This window comes from Pimephales promelas, chromosome 3 (assembly GCF_988280905.1).
Source record: "Pimephales promelas chromosome 3, fPimPro1.hap1.1, whole genome shotgun sequence".
Classification (NCBI taxonomy): domain Eukaryota; kingdom Metazoa; phylum Chordata; class Actinopteri; order Cypriniformes; family Leuciscidae; genus Pimephales; species Pimephales promelas.
In genome coordinates this window covers 43,603,165-43,621,258 of record NC_142771.1, presented here as the reverse complement: position 1 = coordinate 43,621,258, position 18,094 = coordinate 43,603,165, and the positions used below count along the sequence as shown (strand labels likewise).

General features: G+C 45.4%; 2 protein-coding genes across 3 annotated transcripts in view; both read right to left on the bottom strand.

Moving 5' to 3' along the window:
- The window catches only part of iqck (IQ motif containing K), a 95,026-nt gene that overhangs the window by 59,824 nt on the left and 17,108 nt on the right, over nucleotides 1-18,094 (bottom strand). Inside the window, exons 4-5 of the mRNA XM_089128947.1 lie at nucleotides 16,087-16,139; nucleotides 15,882-15,959 (exon numbers count right to left, since the gene is read on the bottom strand). Coding sequence (XP_088985073.1) covers nucleotides 15,882-15,959; nucleotides 16,087-16,139 — 131 coding nt within the window. The remainder of the gene's footprint in view (nucleotides 1-15,881; nucleotides 15,960-16,086; nucleotides 16,140-18,094) is intronic.
- Nucleotides 389-8,168, bottom strand: LOC120482161 (uncharacterized). 2 transcript variants are annotated; one of them, XR_016155237.1, is made up of 2 exons: nucleotides 534-8,168; nucleotides 389-442 (listed from the first exon to the last, which is right to left on the bottom strand). XR_016155237.1 is itself a non-coding variant. In XM_089128946.1 (2 exons), exon 2 carries the CDS (start codon nucleotides 7,069-7,071, stop codon nucleotides 1,132-1,134), a length of 5,940 nt encoding a protein of 1,979 aa, XP_088985072.1. In that variant the 5' UTR covers nucleotides 7,072-7,769; nucleotides 7,861-8,168; the 3' UTR covers nucleotides 389-1,131. The 2 variants fall into 2 exon arrangements, 1 of the variants encoding a protein (XP_088985072.1); XM_089128946.1 differs by having other exon boundaries at nucleotides 389-7,769; nucleotides 7,861-8,168.

Here is an 18,094-nt window from a genome sequence, read left to right as displayed (position 1 = left end):
TTTTTACTTTCACAAGACAAAGCAATTTATTATTACTCAAGATTTAACAGTTGAAATGACTAAACTAGACAATTTGGATTATAGGTCTACTTAATTTAATGCACCAACAAATTATTTCACAGTGTACAAAGATAATTTAAATCTCATTTTCCAGTGATGAAGGTGTTGCTGCTACTGGTCCCTGATGTGGGTCTGGAAGAACTGAACCCAGGGATGCCCTTCACAACAGGCCAATTCACATTCAACCCAAGGGTCAGCTCTTCTGCCAGGGTCAGGAGCATCATTATTATTTTTATTTCTCAGCCTTTTTCCTGGTTGCTTTTATAAACAGACAATCATTTATTTAACAGTGCCTGTAACTACTCGCTGATTACAAAACAGTCCACGCTTCCGAAGTACTGATGTCCATTTTTGTTTATTTATTCCAGAGACACCGTGAAAACTAGACACAAAGGAAAACCAAACCATAATTTTACACACAACACCACTACAAACACAAACCAACATAATATACAAAGTATTAAAACATTTACCGTATTCGCCTGGTAACCAACAGTAGATTTAAGTCAGGAGCACTATCCTGCGGTCTTAGTTTCACATCACATCATTACATTGACGCTAACACGTCCAGCTGAATTAATCAGCACACACAGGATCACATGACCTCAACTTCAACGATAGAATAATAATAAAATACAAACGGCAAACAAATTAAGAAATTCACCATACAGAAATACACATTTAAACTATGAAATCACAAAATAAACTATAAAGTCAAAATAAACATTAACCACTCAAATCACCAAAATATCATCCCCTGAGCTGACCTTCCAGCGTCAGCTACACTCCCACCAAATTACCATTGAGTGATAAGAAACAAACACAACCAATCAAATGGTAATTTCCAAGCTCCAACAGGAAACATGAAAATCGGCAAAAAAAGCAAAAAACAACAAAAAAAAACCACCACAAAAAAAAGGTTCATATTTCATAATTACACAATCTTCTGTTAAAATGAACAAATTGTTCACCATTCTTCACATTCTACTGTCAACCAGCATTAGGGCAGCACAAATCAACATATCACAGCATGGTACTAACATGATTCAACTTCTAATGAGTGATAAGATATTAATTTTCACCTTTTGCTACAAGAACTACCAATTTTTGGATGGGTCGTTCAATAACAGAGGGTTTAGTGAGGCGTTCACCCCTTTTCCCCAACTTCCGATCACCAATCTGTATTTTAGCTTTCCGTACCAGTCCATCATCAGCCTTGCAAACTTCAACGACCCTAGCCAACCTCCATTCGTTGCGGGGAGTTTCCTCTTCCTTAACAATGACAATGTCCCCCACTTGCACATTCCGCCTTAGTGCATGCCATCTTTGCCTTAGAGAGATATTAGCAAGATATTCTTTCCTCCATCTGCTCCAAAACTGTTCACTCAAATACTGCACCTGCCTCCAACGTTTCTTTGCATAAAGATCTTCCTTAACAAATGCACCCGGAGGAGGAAGTGGGACAGACGACTTCATGGTAAGCAGGTGATTGGGGGTTAAGGGCTCTGGACTTGTAGGATCACTGAGACCATCCACTGTCAATGGCCGATTGTTGACTATTGACATAGCTTCATAGAAGAATGTACGTAAAGAGGCATCATTAAGTCTTCCACTACTTAGTGCCAAAACTGAACTCATCACACCCTTTACAGTTCGAATCTGCCGTTCCCAGACACCTCCAGCGTGACTTGAACTGGGTGCATTCAGGCAGAAATCGCACTGCTTCTCTGCCAGATATGCTGCCACTCTCTCTTTACTCACTTCTCTTAAAGCTTTCTTCAACTCATTCCTTGCCCCCATGAAGTTTGTTCCTTGGTCTGATCTAATATGTCTGACAGCTCCACGGATGGCTAGAAAACACCGTAAAGCGTTGATGAATGCATCAGTCGTCATGTCCTCCAACATCTCTACGTGGACTGCTCTGGAGCAAAGACAAGTAAAAAGAAGGCCATATCGTTTATGTGTTTTACGACCTTGCTTGGTGTAAAAAGGACCAAAACAGTCCATGCCACAATAGGTAAATGGCGGGGAGGGGTCAGTTCGGTCATGGGGCAAGTCCGCCATCCGTTGTTGTTCTGGCGGCCTACGTGCTCTCCTACAAGGAACACACTGTCGTATGTAGTGCGCTACCACCTTACTGCCACCCCTGATCCAAAAGCCATTGGCTCGCAGTTCATTCAGAGTCTGTCCCCTGCCTTGATGTTGAATTTTTTGATGATAGTGTGCCAATACAAGGTATGTGATCAGACCATTACTTGGAAGGATTGCTGGGTATCGTAATTCAAGAGGAGCACATGCCCTCCTCAATCGTCCTCCCACCCTCATTATTCCATCCTGCATGAATGGATCAAGCTGATACAGAGGATGGCTTGAAGGCAGCCTGCCCGAGTCCTGACTGAGTACATTCAACTCTTCTTTGAAAGCATCCTGTTGTGCAAGCTGAATAAGAGTAAATGAGGCCCTCCTCCTCTCCTCGACATTTAAAGATGTTGGAGTCTTCATCTTCCTTGCTAATCTTTGGATGCGAGCAATGACATTCACAGCTGTAGTCCATTTTGATAGTCGTGATAGTCGCTGTTGAAAATCCACCTCAGTCATAATCTCGGTCCTCAATACCTGGACAGCCTTGACCTCCGGGTCTCCCACCGACAGCTCCAACGTTCCTTGTTTAGCAAATATCTCTTTCTCCCAGAGGAATCTGGGCCCTGTCAACCAGTTTGAACTGATCAACTCCTCTACAGTAAGGCCCCTCGAGGCATGGTCAGCAGGATTCTCTTCTGTATTGATGTAATACCACTGTCTTGGATCGGTGGCCTCCCGAATTCTCTGGACCCGGTTAGCAACAAAGACATGAAATCTTCTTGCTTCATTGTTGATATAGCCAAGGACCACTTGAGAATCTGTCCAGAAATATTCTCTATCGACTCTGAGTGCCAACTCCTCTTTCAACGTACTACTAACAGCAGCAGAGATGACTGCTGCAGTTAACTCTAATCTTGGTATAGTGACAACTTTGATGGGAGCAACTCTTGCTTTACCCATAACTAAAGCACAATGTATCTTACTTTCACTCATCAATCTGATATAAGAGCACTGCCCATAGCCTTGACTGCTAGCATCAGAAAAGTGGTGCAATTCAATGCTCAGAATCGGCCCAAAATTTGGAGGGGCGAAACATCGTGGAATCTGTACCTTCCCTAGGTTGGGCAGATCATTCAACCAACTCTCCCACCTTGGTCTCAGTTCAGAGGGTAACGGTTCATCCCAACTGATGCCCTTCTGGCACATCTCCTGCAGGACCTTCTTGCCAGATATGACAAATGGGGCCAAAAACCCCAAAGGGTCATAGACTGAAGCCACCATGGACAGAATTCCACGTCGTGTCGCAGGTTTCCTTTCAAGAACAACCTTGAATGTGAATACATCATTCTCTACATCCCACCTTACGCCCAAGACATTTTGTACTGGAAGAAAGTCATGATGAAAGTCAACGTTCTTTACTTCAGCAGCATGATCACACGGACTGATTGACTCCAACACTTCTCGGTTGTTTGAAATAAACTTGTGAAGATGCAGCTTTCCCTTAGCACACACGGCCTGAGCTTCCTTCACCAGCTTGATTGCTACCTCAACAGATTCCAGGCTTACAAGGCCGTCGTCCACATAAAAATGGTTCCTGATAAACCCCGCTGCCAAAGGATACTCACTCTCATTCATATTGGCGAGATACTTCAGGCCATAATTGGCGCAGCCTGGAGAAGATGATGCTCCAAAAAGGTGTACTTTCATGCGATATTCTCTGGGTTCTGCGTCGGTATCCCCATTTGCCCACCACAGAAAACGCAGATAGTCCCGATCTTCCTTAATAACATGAAATCTATGAAACATTTTCTCAATGTCACACATGACAGCGATAGGGTGTTTACGGAAACGGCAAAGCACTCCAGTCAATCCATTGGTAAGGTCAGGCCCTGTCAATAGATGGTCATTTAACGCGGTACCTTCATACCTAGCGGCGCAGTCAAAGACTATCCTGATCTTATTTGGTTTCCTATGGTGATAGACGCCTTGATGGGGAATATACCACACATTACCCGGGTCTGGTTGCTCATTTGCTATTTCCGCATCTCCATCTCTGAAGACATCTTCCATAAACTTCACATAGTCCTGTCTGAATTGAGGATTCTTGTCCAGTTTCCTCTTGAGGTGCTTCAACCGTCCCAATGCAAGACTCCTATTATTTGGAAGCTGAGGCCGTATTTTAAAAGGAAGAGGCATCTCAAGATGGCCATACTCATTTTGATAGACACCCTCTTTTACTACCTGCAGGAACTGAATATCATCTTGTGATTTACTCTTTTCACCGGATGAAATATCTATAAAATCCAGCTCAAGTGCCCTAATAACAGTGGCAGGTGTCACGGAGGGGAGTTCTCTGACTGATATGCGATGGCATAAACCAGTCCCAAACTTGGAGTTTACACATCCTGGAGTTCCTCCTATGATGCTCCAGCCAAGGTCCGTCTTGATGGCATAAGGCTCTTCATCCCCACCAGTGATGACCTGTCGTGGCATCAGTGCTCTGGAGCAATCATAGCCGATCAATAGACCTACTCCACAATCCATCCGTACGGGCATTTCATTAGCGATCACCTCTAGGTGTCTCCACCGTTTAGCTGTTTCGCAGGTTGGAATATGTGTGGGCACAAAGGGAATAAAGTCTCTTGTGTAAACAGGAGGCAGACAGATAGGGATGTCCGAAGAAAATCCTCTAACCTGAAGTCCACTTACACTGTGACTCATTACAACAGAGTCTTTTTCCATCATTGTGGAAAGCTTTAGTTTTACCGGTTCCATTAATGCCTGCAAGCTTTCACACACTTCCTGATCCACAAATGTGTGACTACTCTGGGTGTCTAGTAAAGCATATACACAGACTTCAGACTCTGAGTTAGATAAAGACAGCCATACTGGGACAATCATAGATGTTATATCACCTTCTCCACCCTTCGTACAGCATGTTAGAGAGAATGCATTCTCTTCCGTCTGCAAAGCTATCCGTGGAGACGACTTGTTTTCTGGCTGACGATCTTCATGTAATGAAGTGGGGTGGCGCTTCTTGCATAACCTACACACAGCTCTATTTCTGCAGTCTTTGGAGCCATGCCCTCTTCTTAAACATGCAAAGCACAACTTATTCTCCATGACAAACTTCCTCTTTTCCTCTACTACCCTTTCCATTAGTTTTGGACATTCCTGAATAGAATGACGATCATCACAGAACATACATTCAACTGAATTTAGGCCACTCACAAAGGTAGTTTTCTTCCTACAAGTCTCTTCAGTCTCACGGTCGGTAAGGTCACTGAATTCAGCCGTAGCATATGCTGCATCTAAAGCCTTCGCAGTGGTTGCAAACGTGTTTACTCTTGAACGCTTTATTTCCTTAGATGGCTTCTCTTCAACAGTCTTTAGTGCATACAATGATGACACAGGATTGCACGCTATGCGTGCTTCTTTTGATACAAATGAGGCAAACTGATTAAAGCTTGGATAATCTTGGTCTTTATCCAGCTGTTCTGTGACATAACGGTTCCACCTGCTTGTCACCCAGAAAGGAAGTTTGGCCAGTATCCTCTGATTTTCCTCGCAATCATCCAGCACTTGAAGACCCTTAATATGCGGCAAAGCATCACTACATGATTGTAGGAAGTCACTGAACTCTCTTAACTTGACGTACTCGGCTGCACCAATCTTAGGCCACCTATTAAGTTTCTCTCTAAAGGCACGTTGCACCACAAAGGAGTGACCATATCTGGCATTCAACTTCTCCCACGCTTGCTGATAGGCCTGTTCATCTTTCCTGTAGAAGCTACCTTCCAGAGCCGATCTTGCCTCACCGTCAACATACTTCTGTAAGTAGAAGAGCTTATCTGCGGGATTTGAGCACCGTCCCTCTATTAGAGCTTTAAAGGTGGTGCTCCATTCTATAAACTTCAATGGGTCGCCATAAAATACAAAGGGTTCTGGAGCTGGGAGTCGAGATAGAGCCATAGACCCTTGTAAGGCCTGTACTAAGGATACTTCACTTCTTGTAACTTGCTGATTCAAACATGTGTTAGGAACCAGGGGGCTGTGGTTACTCACGTCACATACTGAATCACACCGTTGACTTTTTATCCTTGACTCCTCCTCAGTATACACTCTGAGCCTTGCCTCCATAACCTCAATGTCTCTACGATCTTCCAGCTTCTTCAGTTGCTGCCTTTGTGCTTCGATGTCAGCCTCCATTTCCACTTCAGCCTTTTTCGCGGCCAACAGCGCAGCAGTCTCTGCTCTCTTAGCTGAAATGCTTTCAGACTCCGATGCAGGTTTAGAATGATTGCTAACGACCGTAGCTCTACCCACCGTGGATCCATATATAGACCTAGCGTACTCACAGTCCAGTAGCATACGTAACCTTGCTCTCTCAGCTTCAGCATCAAATTCTATGCCATCTTCCACCATGCGTACCCTCATTAATTTCATCAAGTCTGCCGTTACAGCCGAACATGCATCAATTTTTCTCCTAGTTTCTTGGCTTGGTGGTGCTTGGAGTCGCATGTTATCATATAACTCTTTCAATTCAAACTCTTGCCTCTCAACCTCATCCATCATGTCACACAAGTCTTTTTCAGAGCACTCACGTTTTAACTTTGAACGAACATCTCTGGCTTGAGACTTCCATTTCTCATATACAGATTTAAACTTCCTCTCCTTTTGAATCAGTTCTTGCTCTTTTAACTCCTGCATCTTTGGAGTTAAACGTTTATCACGGGAGGATTTTCTGATTTCAGTCGTCTCTAATAACACAGAATTAAGCTCTTTACGCCTTGCCTCAGATTTCTCTGTGCATGATGCACATGATACATGTCGAGGCCTCACAACACCATCCAAATTCTCTGCCAATAAATCTACTTGCTCTGATAATGGAGAATCATTTTGTTCAGCTGACTCACCCTGGACTGACATTTTTCTAAAAAATTTGTGCTTTTACAAATAGTACAAAATATGACGTTTATGATCGCAATAGATAGTAGTGAAACAATCTTAGACTGAGTAACAAATTAACTTAAATGCCCTTAACACTTAGACATTTATCTACTTAAGAAATCTTAAACACATTACAATCATGCAGTTAAGAATCAGTTATCTCTGGAACTTTTTTTTTTTTTTTTTTTTTTTTTTTTACTTAAAACTATCCATCATTTACAAAAAGGATCATTTGACATTGCACATCTAACCTGCTGATACGCAGCTGACACAAAGTTGCGTGAGAAGATCCTCCATTGACGGTCATGTAGCAGATTTACACACTAAAGCTCGCAACGGTCCATCATAGAAGGCAAACACTGCACGCCAAGTCCTTTAAGTTCACCACGGGACACAATCGAACGGCACGCGAAGTCCAAGGAAGGCACAACAGATCCGCACACCGAAGACAGCAGCATCGGCGATCACCACGGAAAACAGTTCATCCGCGTGCAGAGACTTGGAAGTGGCAGGCTGCTCGCCGAAGCTGGAGGATCACCGCCAAAGCACATCTCGTAGTCGGTAGAATGGAATTAGGTTACGTTTTCACTGTAACTACTCGCTGATTACAAAACAGTCCACGCTTCCGAAGTACTGATGTCCATTTTTGTTTATTTATTCCAGAGACACCGTGAAAACTAGACACAAAGGAAAACCAAACCATAATTTTACACACAACACCACTACAAACACAAACCAACATAATATACAAAGTATTAAAACATTTACCGTATTCGCCTGGTAACCAACAGTAGATTTAAGTCAGGAGCACTATCCTGCGGTCTTAGTTTCACATCACATCATTACATTGACGCTAACACGTCCAGCTGAATTAATCAGCACACACAGGATCACATGACCTCAACTTCAACGATAGAATAATAATAAAATACAAACGGCAAACAAATTAAGAAATTCACCATACAGAAATACACATTTAAACTATGAAATCACAAAATAAACTATAAAGTCAAAATAAACATTAACCACTCAAATCACCAAAATATCATCCCCTGAGCTGACCTTCCAGCGTCAGCTACAGTGCCTTTTTAAAAGGCCTAAAATTACCATTAAGTAGAATATTTTTGTACTTCACTTTCACCATGTCCATTGTTATAGTGTGGTGACTCGACATTACAATGAACAAAGTAATTATGAAATTATGAAAATAAAAATAAAATAATAATAAGTTATTAAAACATCTAACATGGCCACCACAAACGCATTTAATTTGTCTTCTAGTTTTGCCAGCACTCTCTCCTGGCTTTTGCACACTTTGAGGTGTTCCCTGGCGTTTTAATTAAAGACTGAAATTCGGCATAACCTTGCATTAAAAGCACTTGCTCTGCTTGGGAGAAAAACTGGGCGTGTTCCCTATCGAGGGAACTCAACACTGCGTCGATAAATCGACTCTTTGGGGACGCTCCCTAAGCGTGCGCCTCTGAAGTATGAATGAAACTAATCCAATCCTGATTGGTGTTGCGTCGTGACGTAACATGTGACGGCATACCCGGAAGTATAAAAGTGACGCTGTCACAACACACACTAGCTTTCGCTCTTCAGCAAGCGCTTTATGTTGAAACTGTCTGTCTTATTTGGTGTTGTTTGTCTTATTATTGAAAGAAAGTATGGCCAGTGAACAATTCAAGAGGTGTGTGCATCCCTGTCCTCGTTACATCACGGGTGGGGACGCACACTCTCTCTGTGTGTATTGTTTGGGAGTGCAGCACGCACGGGCAGCTCTCGAGGGGGCTGCTTGTGAAATGTGTGAGGCTTTGCCTATTAGAGTGCTGCGCTCCCGGCTGGCGTGCTTTGACGAGCACGGTCAGGCTCGCGTTCCCCAGGGTTCCGGTCCCGCATATGTCGAGGCGATGCGGCGACTGAGATCCTGGGGTTCGCAGCGGGATCTGGCGGAGGAGAGTGAGAATGCTGAGGCATTTTCTCGCTCGCCATCGGCTGATCCCGCAGCCTCTGAGAGTGGTGTGGGAGCCCGCGCTGCGGTTTCTCCTACCCGCGATCAGGTCCCGGTGCTTGAGCTGTCTACTTCTGAGGAAGGGGACGTGCTCAGCATCGATGCGGACGACCGTGATCTCAGCACGCCATCACGCGGCCTGGGTTATGAGGAGCTGGTGGAGGTTGTGACACGCGCTGTGGCCAGACTAAACATCAGCTGGCCACAACATGAGCAGGAAACGCAAGTCACCAGTAAAATGGACGAGCGTTACCTGCAGCGCAGGTCACAGCCTCACCGCCGGGGTCTGCCGTTTTTCCCTGATCTCCATAAAGAGATATCGAGAACGTGGGAAAGACCGCACTCGTCCCGTATTTCGAGTCCCAATGTAATAGATTACAGCAATGTTATGGGGGCTCGAGATATGGGATATGGGAAGATGCCGAAGGTGGAGGAGGCTTTAGCGAGCTATCTCTCTCCCGAATCGGCGTCTTCCCTAAAGACCCCGGTGTTGCCTAGTAAGCCCTGCAGAGAGACATCTGCATTGGTGGGCAGGGCTTACATGGCGGCGGGTCGGGCTGGTTCGTGTCTGCACTCAATGGCGATTTTGCAGGCATACCAGGCCGACCTCCTGAAAGATTTGGATGAGGGGGAGGGGCCTACTCCGGAAGATGTCGCGGAGTTGAGGAAGGCCACAGATTTGTCTCTCCGGGCCACTAGGGAAGCGGCCAGCGCTATTGGCCGCTCTATGGCGGCCATGGTGGCCACGGAGAGGCATCTGTGGCTGAACTTATCTGGTATTAAAGAAAAGGATAGGTCCTTCCTGCTGGATGCGCCGCTTTCGGCTTCTGGCCTGTTCGGCGACGCCGTTAATTCGGTTGTCGACAGGTTTCAGGAGTCGAGAAAACAATCTGCGGCGTTCCAGCAGTACCTCCCCCGGAAAGCGAAGGCCAAATCTAGTAGGGGGGGGCAAAGCAATCAGCCCCAGCCATCAGCCAGCTCCTCCCACAGGGCAGAGCAGAAGGAGAGCGTTTCCTCTAGAGCCCCCCCTCCGGGGTCTTGGCAACAGAGGAAACGCTCCCTAAAACCGAAGTCCTCCAGCCAGAGGGGCGACCTGAGGGACGTCATTCAGGCTAAGAGGACTTCGGAAAAGAGGTCCTAGCCAAGGCAGGACTTCAGAGGGCTGCCCCCTCCGCAGTGAGACAACCGAGGTTGTTCTCGCAACGGGGCCCTCTAGGAAAAGATGCAGGTCCGCCGTTAACAGCGCTTCGGGCCGCATCAATTTCCAGCGAAAGGACACCAGAGGCCAGCCTCGAGAGGCTGGTACCCTTAGCAGATTTTGTAGAGGGATGGTATCATCTTCCCAACATATCTCCATGGGTCCTGCAGATAATACGAGTTGGGTACAGACTGCAGTTCGCGCACCGCCCCCCCAAGTTCTCTGGGGTGGTGCTCACTGCGGTGGTCCCAGAGCAGGCTCAGGTGCTGGAACAAGAAGTACAGACTCTGCTGTCGAAAGGAGCCATAGAACGTGTTCTTCCGGTAGACAGGGAGTCCGGGTTTTACAGCCGGTACTTTATAGTTCCAAAGAAGGATGGGGGGTTAAGGCCAATTTTGGATCTCAGGGTGTTGAACCGGTCTCTGAGAAAGTTCAAATTCAGAATGTTGACCATTCCAACAATCGTGAGTCAAATCAGATCCGAGGACTGGTTTGTCACGATAGATCTGAAAGACGCCTATTTTCACATCTCCATCCTTCCTTGTCACAGGAGGTACCTGAGGTTCGCTTTCGGGGGCGAAGCATACCAATATCAGGTTCTTCCGTTCGGCCTAGCACTCTCTCCCCGCACATTTACCAAGTGTATGGACGTGGCCCTTGCTCCACTGAGACTTCAGGGGTTTCGCGTATTGAATTATCTCGACGACTGGCTTATTTTGGCCCAGTCTCGGGAGATGGCAGTTCGGCATCGAGATGTCGTTCTTGGCCATATTCAAAAATTGGGGTTAAGACTCAATTTGAAGAAGAGTGCGCTAGAACCGTCCCAGGGCACGACCTTTTTGGGAGTCGTGTGGAACTCGATTACAATGCAGGCACGTATGTCTCCTGCACGTATCGAGTCAATTCTGGCGATGGTGTCCAGGGTGAGGCTAGGTCAGGCCGTCACTGTGAAACAATCCCAAGGGCCAGTGTTGGGGGTGTCATGTCGCCGGGAAACCGTTTCGACAGACGCCTCCCTTACGGGCTGGGGCGCGGTCATGGACGGCCGCTTTACCAGGGGTCTGTGGCAGGACCATCATCGCACTTGGCATATAAATTGCCTGGAGATGATGGCGGTATTCAAGGCTTTGAGGAGCTTCCTCCCAGACATCGAGGGTCGCCACGTCCTTATACGGACGGACAATACGTCAGTGGTGGCCTATCTGAACCGACAGGGGGAACTCAGATCGCGCCCTCTGTGCAAACTGGCGCATCAGATTATCCTTTGGTCCCAGGGAAAGATATTGTCAATAAGGGCAATGTATATCCCAGGGGTTCAGATTTGGGGAGCAGACGTCCTGTCGAGGCAGGGGCTGAGGCCCGGGGAATGGAGACTTCATCCGGATGTGGTGAAGTCGATATGGGAGAGGTTCGGACCGATGGAAGTGGATCTGTTTGCGTCTCGAGAGACGTCCCACTGTCCACTTTGGTTCTCCCTCTCACATCCAGCCCCGCTGGGGTTGGATGCCATGGTACAGGCTTGGCCGAGGCTTCGCCTGTATGCTTTCCCCCCGATCGCTCTGCTCCCAGGGGTCCTGGAGAGGGTCCGTCAAGAGGGCATCAGTCTACTTCTGGTTGCCCCGAGATGGCCGACACGAGTATGGTTCTCGGATATAATATCACTCCTCATAGCTCCGCCATGGCCGATTCCTCTGAGGAGGGATCTATTGTCTCAGGCGGAGGGCACAATCTTCCACCCTCGCCCAGAGTTGTGGAAGCTGTGGGTCTGGCCTCTGAGGGGGTTCAGTACCTAAATGCTGGCTTATCAGCTGAGGTGGTTGAAACCATACTTAGCTCTAGGGCCCCATCTACCAGGAGATTATATGGCCTCAAGTGGAAGGTGTTTCACACTTGGTGTGGAGAACGAAGGTTGGATCCAGTAAACTGCCCAGTGGCTTCAGTTCTGGAATTCCTTCAGGATCGTTTCTCTGCGGGTCTCTCCCCGTCCACTCTTAAGGTGTACGTGGCTGCCGTTTCGGCTTTCCACGCGCCAGTAGATGGTGGACCTCTGGGGAGGCACCAATTGGTCATTAGGTTTCTCCGTGGTGCTTGGAGGATGAGGCCGGCGATCAGGTCCAGGGTGCCTGCCTGGGATCTGGCAATAGTTCTGGAAGGGTTGTCCCTCGCTCCCTTCGAACCTTTAGAGTCGGCTTCGCCTAAGGACTTAACGCTGAAAATGGTCTTTCTCTTAGCGATTACCTCTCTTAAGAGGGTGGGAGATCTCCAGGCCCTGGCGGTAACGCCAGCTTGCTTGGAGTTTGCCCCTGGCAAAGTAAAGGCCTTTTTGCACCCGAGTCCGGGCTACGTGCCTAAAGTTCCTTCGAGTACGGCTCGCTCTGTAGTCCTTCAGGCATTCCATCCTCCACCTCATGTGTCGGCGGGAGAAGAGAGGCTTCACTTGCTCTGCCCCGTCAGAGCTTTGAGTGTATACTTGGAAAAGTCTGCTTCTTGGAGAAGATCTGACCAGTTGTTAGTATGCTTTGGGTCACCTAAGAGGGGGCTCCCGGCGACCAAACAAACTATAAGTAACTGGATTGTCCAGGCTATTACTGAGGCTTACAAGGTGCGTGGGGTTCCTTCACCTTTGGCCTTAAGGGCTCACTCGACTAGAGGCATGGCGTCCTCTAGGGCCCTTCTGTCGGGAGTACCTCTGCAGGAGATTTGTGAGGCAGCCGGCTGGGCTACCCCGCATACTTTCATCAGGTTTTACAGTCTCAGCCTTCCCAGTACGCCCGGTGCACACGTACTCGGCCCTTGCTGAGTGCCTAATCAGTTTCACTCTGGGGCGGGTCTGTTCGGTGCGTGGCCTAGTGGGTACTCGTTCCCCAAAGAGTCGATTTATCGACGCAGTGTTGAGTTCCCTCGATAGGGAACGTCTCGGGTTATGACTATAACCCTTGTTCCCTGAGAAGGGAACGAGACACTGCGTCGTGTTGCCACGCCCCCTTTTCAGACCCGTGAGCGTCTTGCTTCATCGCGAGGCTAGTGTGTGTTGTGACAGCGTCACTTTTATACTTCCGGGTATGCCGTCACATGTTACGTCACGACGCAACACCAATCAGGATTGGATTAGTTTCATTCATACTTCAGAGGCGCACGCTTAGGGAGCGTCCCCAAAGAGTCGATTTATCGACGCAGTGTCTCGTTCCCTTCTCAGGGAACAAGGGTTATAGTCATAACCCGAGACGTTCTTTGGCCATGCTGAACAGCCAATAGCAGCGCTGCTGATCACTGGTTCTGCTATCGATACATGTCCCCTTTTAAACCAACCCGAGAACGCGCAGTTATCTCAGATAACTCAATCCAGCGATACTAATCATAAACAACAGGTGTGTTCGAAGAACCCAATTAGCCGGATCATGATTAGCACGATGATATCATCTTAGATGTCTCATTTGATCTCGGATGTTTTAAGCAACAAACGAAGAACGAGCCCCTGTTCTCCACTGCTTCTCCACAACTCCATTGTCTCTGACCTTCTGTCTAACATTATCCTGGCCTGTCCTGCTCTCTTGGCAGCATAGCAGGCTCATGATTGTATGGCTGTGGTAAGTATTTCCTCAGCGTCCGAAATGTCACTGCGATCCTTTGTTTTCCTGTAGTTTGAATCGACCGCTCTCATTACGTCATGCCTGCCTAGCCCATTTTCAGATGTGGAAGTAAAATTTTCTCACAAAAACGACTCCTGAAGCTATTGGGGCGTATTTATAAGTATATTTTAAAGATAATCTAGTTCCTACATTATTTGTCTATACATTGGCCTTACAAAGCATTACTGACATGCACATAATTAAAAAGAAGGTCCAATCGAACCTGCCAGATCATCAGACAAACAATTCAAAATGCACTGATCGAATCCGGTAAGAACGCATTCATCTTTATCTTTCCTAATGGACTTATGTGCTTATTTGAAAATGTGCTATTTAGAGATTGGGATTTATTTATTTTTTTTATAAAGCCTATTAAAGCATCATGTTAACATCACTGCAAAAAGACATTTAATATAAAATCTATATTTATTCACCTAGTAGGCTATAATAATAATAGAGTAGCCTACGTTTTCTGATGAAAATCAGGTCTGCTTTCATCGGCGCGAATGTTTTGGAATGTTGAAGTTCTGAACGTCGCAAATTCGCGTCGCGGCTGATGTGAATGGTTTTGACGCGAAATATTCTCACGCGAACTATTCGCTTTTTCGTTTCGCTTTTCCGTTACGCATCCGGTGTGAAAGGGCCTTTAAGGTTTCACTTTTGTTGGCTTTATCTTCTTTGAAGCGGGTAGGGGACTTACAAGCTCTTTCTGTTAGCGAGTCATGCTTGGACTTCGCTCCCAGTTTAGTCAAAGTTTCCTTGAGACCTAGGCCAGGCTATGTTCCTAAGGTTCTCTCCACAGCGTTCCGCTCTCAGGCTGTTAGCCTTAACGCTTTCCACCCTCCTCCTTTTTCTTCTGATGAGGATAGGAAGCTTAATCTGCTTTGCCCAGTTCGGTCTTTGAAGTTTTATGTAGACCGCTCCAGCAGTTGGAGGAAATCTAACCAGCTTCTGGTTTGTTTTGGTGCTGGCCGCCGTGGGCTTGCCGCGTCAAAACAGAGGATTTCTCATTGGGTCACAGAAGCGATATCTATGGCTTACGAAGTGCATGGTTTGCCTTCGCCTCTTGGCATTAGAGCACATTCCACTAGGAGTGTGGCTTCCTCGCAAGCTCTCTTTAGAGGGGCTCTCTTAGTGGACATTTGTGTTGCGGCCGGCTGGTCCTCTCCGCATACTTTTGTACGTTTCTGCAATTTGGATCTTGATATGACTCCGGGTTCCCAGATTCTTTCTGTTTGAACTGTTTATAGTCATTATCTTTTCGATACCAGTCATTACAGCGCTCTTTGCTTGGCGAGTTTGGTATCCTGTTCCCACTGCGCTATCCGCAGCGTTGAGTGAACCTATGAAAGAGAACGTCTCTGGTTACTTGCGTAACCTATGTTCTCTGAATAGGGAACGAGACGCTGCGTTAGCGGCCAAGCTCCTCGTGCTGCTGACAGTCTTCTTTTCGGCAGAGAAATCTGAGGGGACGATGGCGCACGCGCGTATACGATTATGCGACATGATTGCGTCGGGGCGGGGCCAGACTGCGCGAGCGCCATCAGCCAATGAATTGGAGTGATTTTATTGGGCTTCAGACAATCGGCACATTTAGAGAATATCCCACTGCGCTATCTGCAGCGTCTCGTTCCCTATTCAGAGAACATAGGTTACGCAAGTAACCAGAGACGCTTTGGAATGTAGTTAAGTAAAATTGTCCTGAAGATAAAAACATAGATACAAATACAGACACTGACAATAAAGGTGAAGTTTATGAAAAATAAGACTTTTAAAAAAAGAAAAACCACGAATACATGTTATATTGCACCCCATAAACACAATCATGCAAAGAAAAAAAGCAGTCAACCCCTTGGGGCAGTGGTGGACAGACAACAAACACCCAGAGAGAGAGAACAATAAAGAAATGTGCAACAGGGACACCAGAGTGTTTATAAGGTAATATACTTACTGTTTTAGAAACCAGTCCTGGACAAAAGGAATATTGTGAAAATTTGAAGGTGTTCGTTCTGTCCATTGAGGGTTTTTACTGACAAACAAGAGAGTAAAGAATATATTTAGACACACTTAACCATTTTTACATTATGTACAAAAGTCACACAAAAATTACTATAAAATATTGGCAGTACACAAAGGGTCACAATTCACCCACTCACTTGTATAGCCATTCAGTGAGGAAGTCACAGCCATTAAACGCCGTCTTTTTTCTCTAGATTGGCAATGAAATGTGTGAAATAAAAATAATGAAAAGTATGTTTATACACTGTTAACCCTTGCTGTAAAAAAGTGACAGTATTATACAATTTTTCATTATAACAGTTATATTCCGCAAAAACAATGCATTCTGGGTTATATTTGCATTTTCGAGGAAGTAGCCAACAGGAATATACTGTGAATTAACAGCGCTCAAAGTCGACACTCAGAGGCTGTGTTCCAAATACTCATCCTATACCCTCATTCACTATTCCCTACATTAGTTCACTAATATAGTCCACTTGACTGAAAAGAAGTGAGTGAATTGAGAAACCGATGAACACCTGATAAGCAGAATCACTGAAAGACCGAAAAACAAAAACAGAAAAAAGAGAAACAACAAAAGCAGAAAAGCAACACTGAGTGTGAAAACAGTTTACAAACCAGTCTAACATTATTTCTTTCTAGGGCTGTAGTCAACCAAAGAAATCCTTAGTCGACCAAAGTCTTGTCCTGCGCAACGATTAGTTGAATAAAAAAAAAAACACGTGTTTTGATTGAACATTTTTTAAACAATTGTTATTGAGCATTTACAAAACAACAACGAAAAAACATCACAAATAAATAAAACTATAATAATAATACAATTCTTTGAAAATTAAGTGATTTTTTAACTGCAAAAAGTGAGCAGCTCTGTCCTAGGTCTATTAGTAACAGTCACAATCGTGCACCTGACCACACCACACGCTGCAAAAAATATAACTGCTATCTACTGCCACACAATGAAAAATCCTAACAAAAGCTCTCGTTTATACAGGCTTTATATTCTTCTTTACTTTCAAAGCTATGGGTTAACTTTCGTCGTGACGATCAAGGCGTTTTAAAACAACACACAAAAAAATCCAAATAGCCTAAAAAACAATCCTAATAATAGGCTGTAGCTATTATTATCCTAATAATAGCTATTTTATTACGATATTTTCAAATGCGTCAAGTGTACTAATAAAAACGAAAACATATTAAGAAAACACAATCTATTGAGTCAACATGATAAAGCCGTTAAAAGGCAAAGCATTCTCACCCCAAGGCGTCACCTTTGACCATGTAAGGGTTAATGCCCGACGAGGTGTCCATTGTCAGGTTTTAATGGACGAAGGCGAGGCGTAAACCGGCCGACGCGCAGCGGAGGACGGTTGCCTCCGCCGAAGTCCATTAAAACCTGACAATGGACACCTCGGAGGGCATTAACCCGCTTATACCATGGTCACTTGCAAAATAAAACATTAGTTTATATTTTAATTAGGCTAAATCTAGTTTTTACAAATAATAACTTGCCTTGCCTGCCTGACTGTTTATTTAGCAACCGTATATAGTCCGCTTAGCTCGTATCCCTTCAGTTTCACAAATGCATTTTTTTTCATGAAACACAAAGGTAGGCATAGTTTTTTTTTATTACACATAAAACAATTAATCAAACAACAATAAAAAAAACAATTAGCTCTGATCTCCAGCGATTTGCGCTTAACGTTATAAAGGGCAATAAATTAATCAGATCAAAGAGAGGATTTGCCTCAGGCTCCTTAGGCTTGAAACGCTGTAACGTTCAGCCTTCTCCTGCCTTGGTTGTCTGGACAGCTGCGTAAAACTCCCGCAGGGTCTCATTCAGGGGTGCGTTTCCCGAAAGCATCGTTATCCAACTATGGTCGCAAGTTACGTCGTTACCAATCTAGAGTTCAATGGAGCAGAGCAGCAGCGGTGTAATTTTCTCCGTTTTATTTACATTTTTTCTTTCTTCAGCAGCATACCAGTCGTCAAAGTTGCCATAGTCTCCATAAATGTTAAAAGAAATAGCACGAAGTCGCTCATTGTTGTATTAGGCTATAATATTTAACGTTAGATGATAGAGCATGCGACTGCCTGTTGCTATGGTTACTCACAGCCGTTGTAGGCAGCGCGTTTATTTATTCATTT

What these genes read in the sequence shown, in the direction of transcription:
- LOC120482161 (XM_089128946.1), bottom strand. Translation starts at nt 7,071, where the DNA reads ATGTCAGTCCAGGGTGAGTCAGCTGAACAAAATGATTCTCCATTATCA.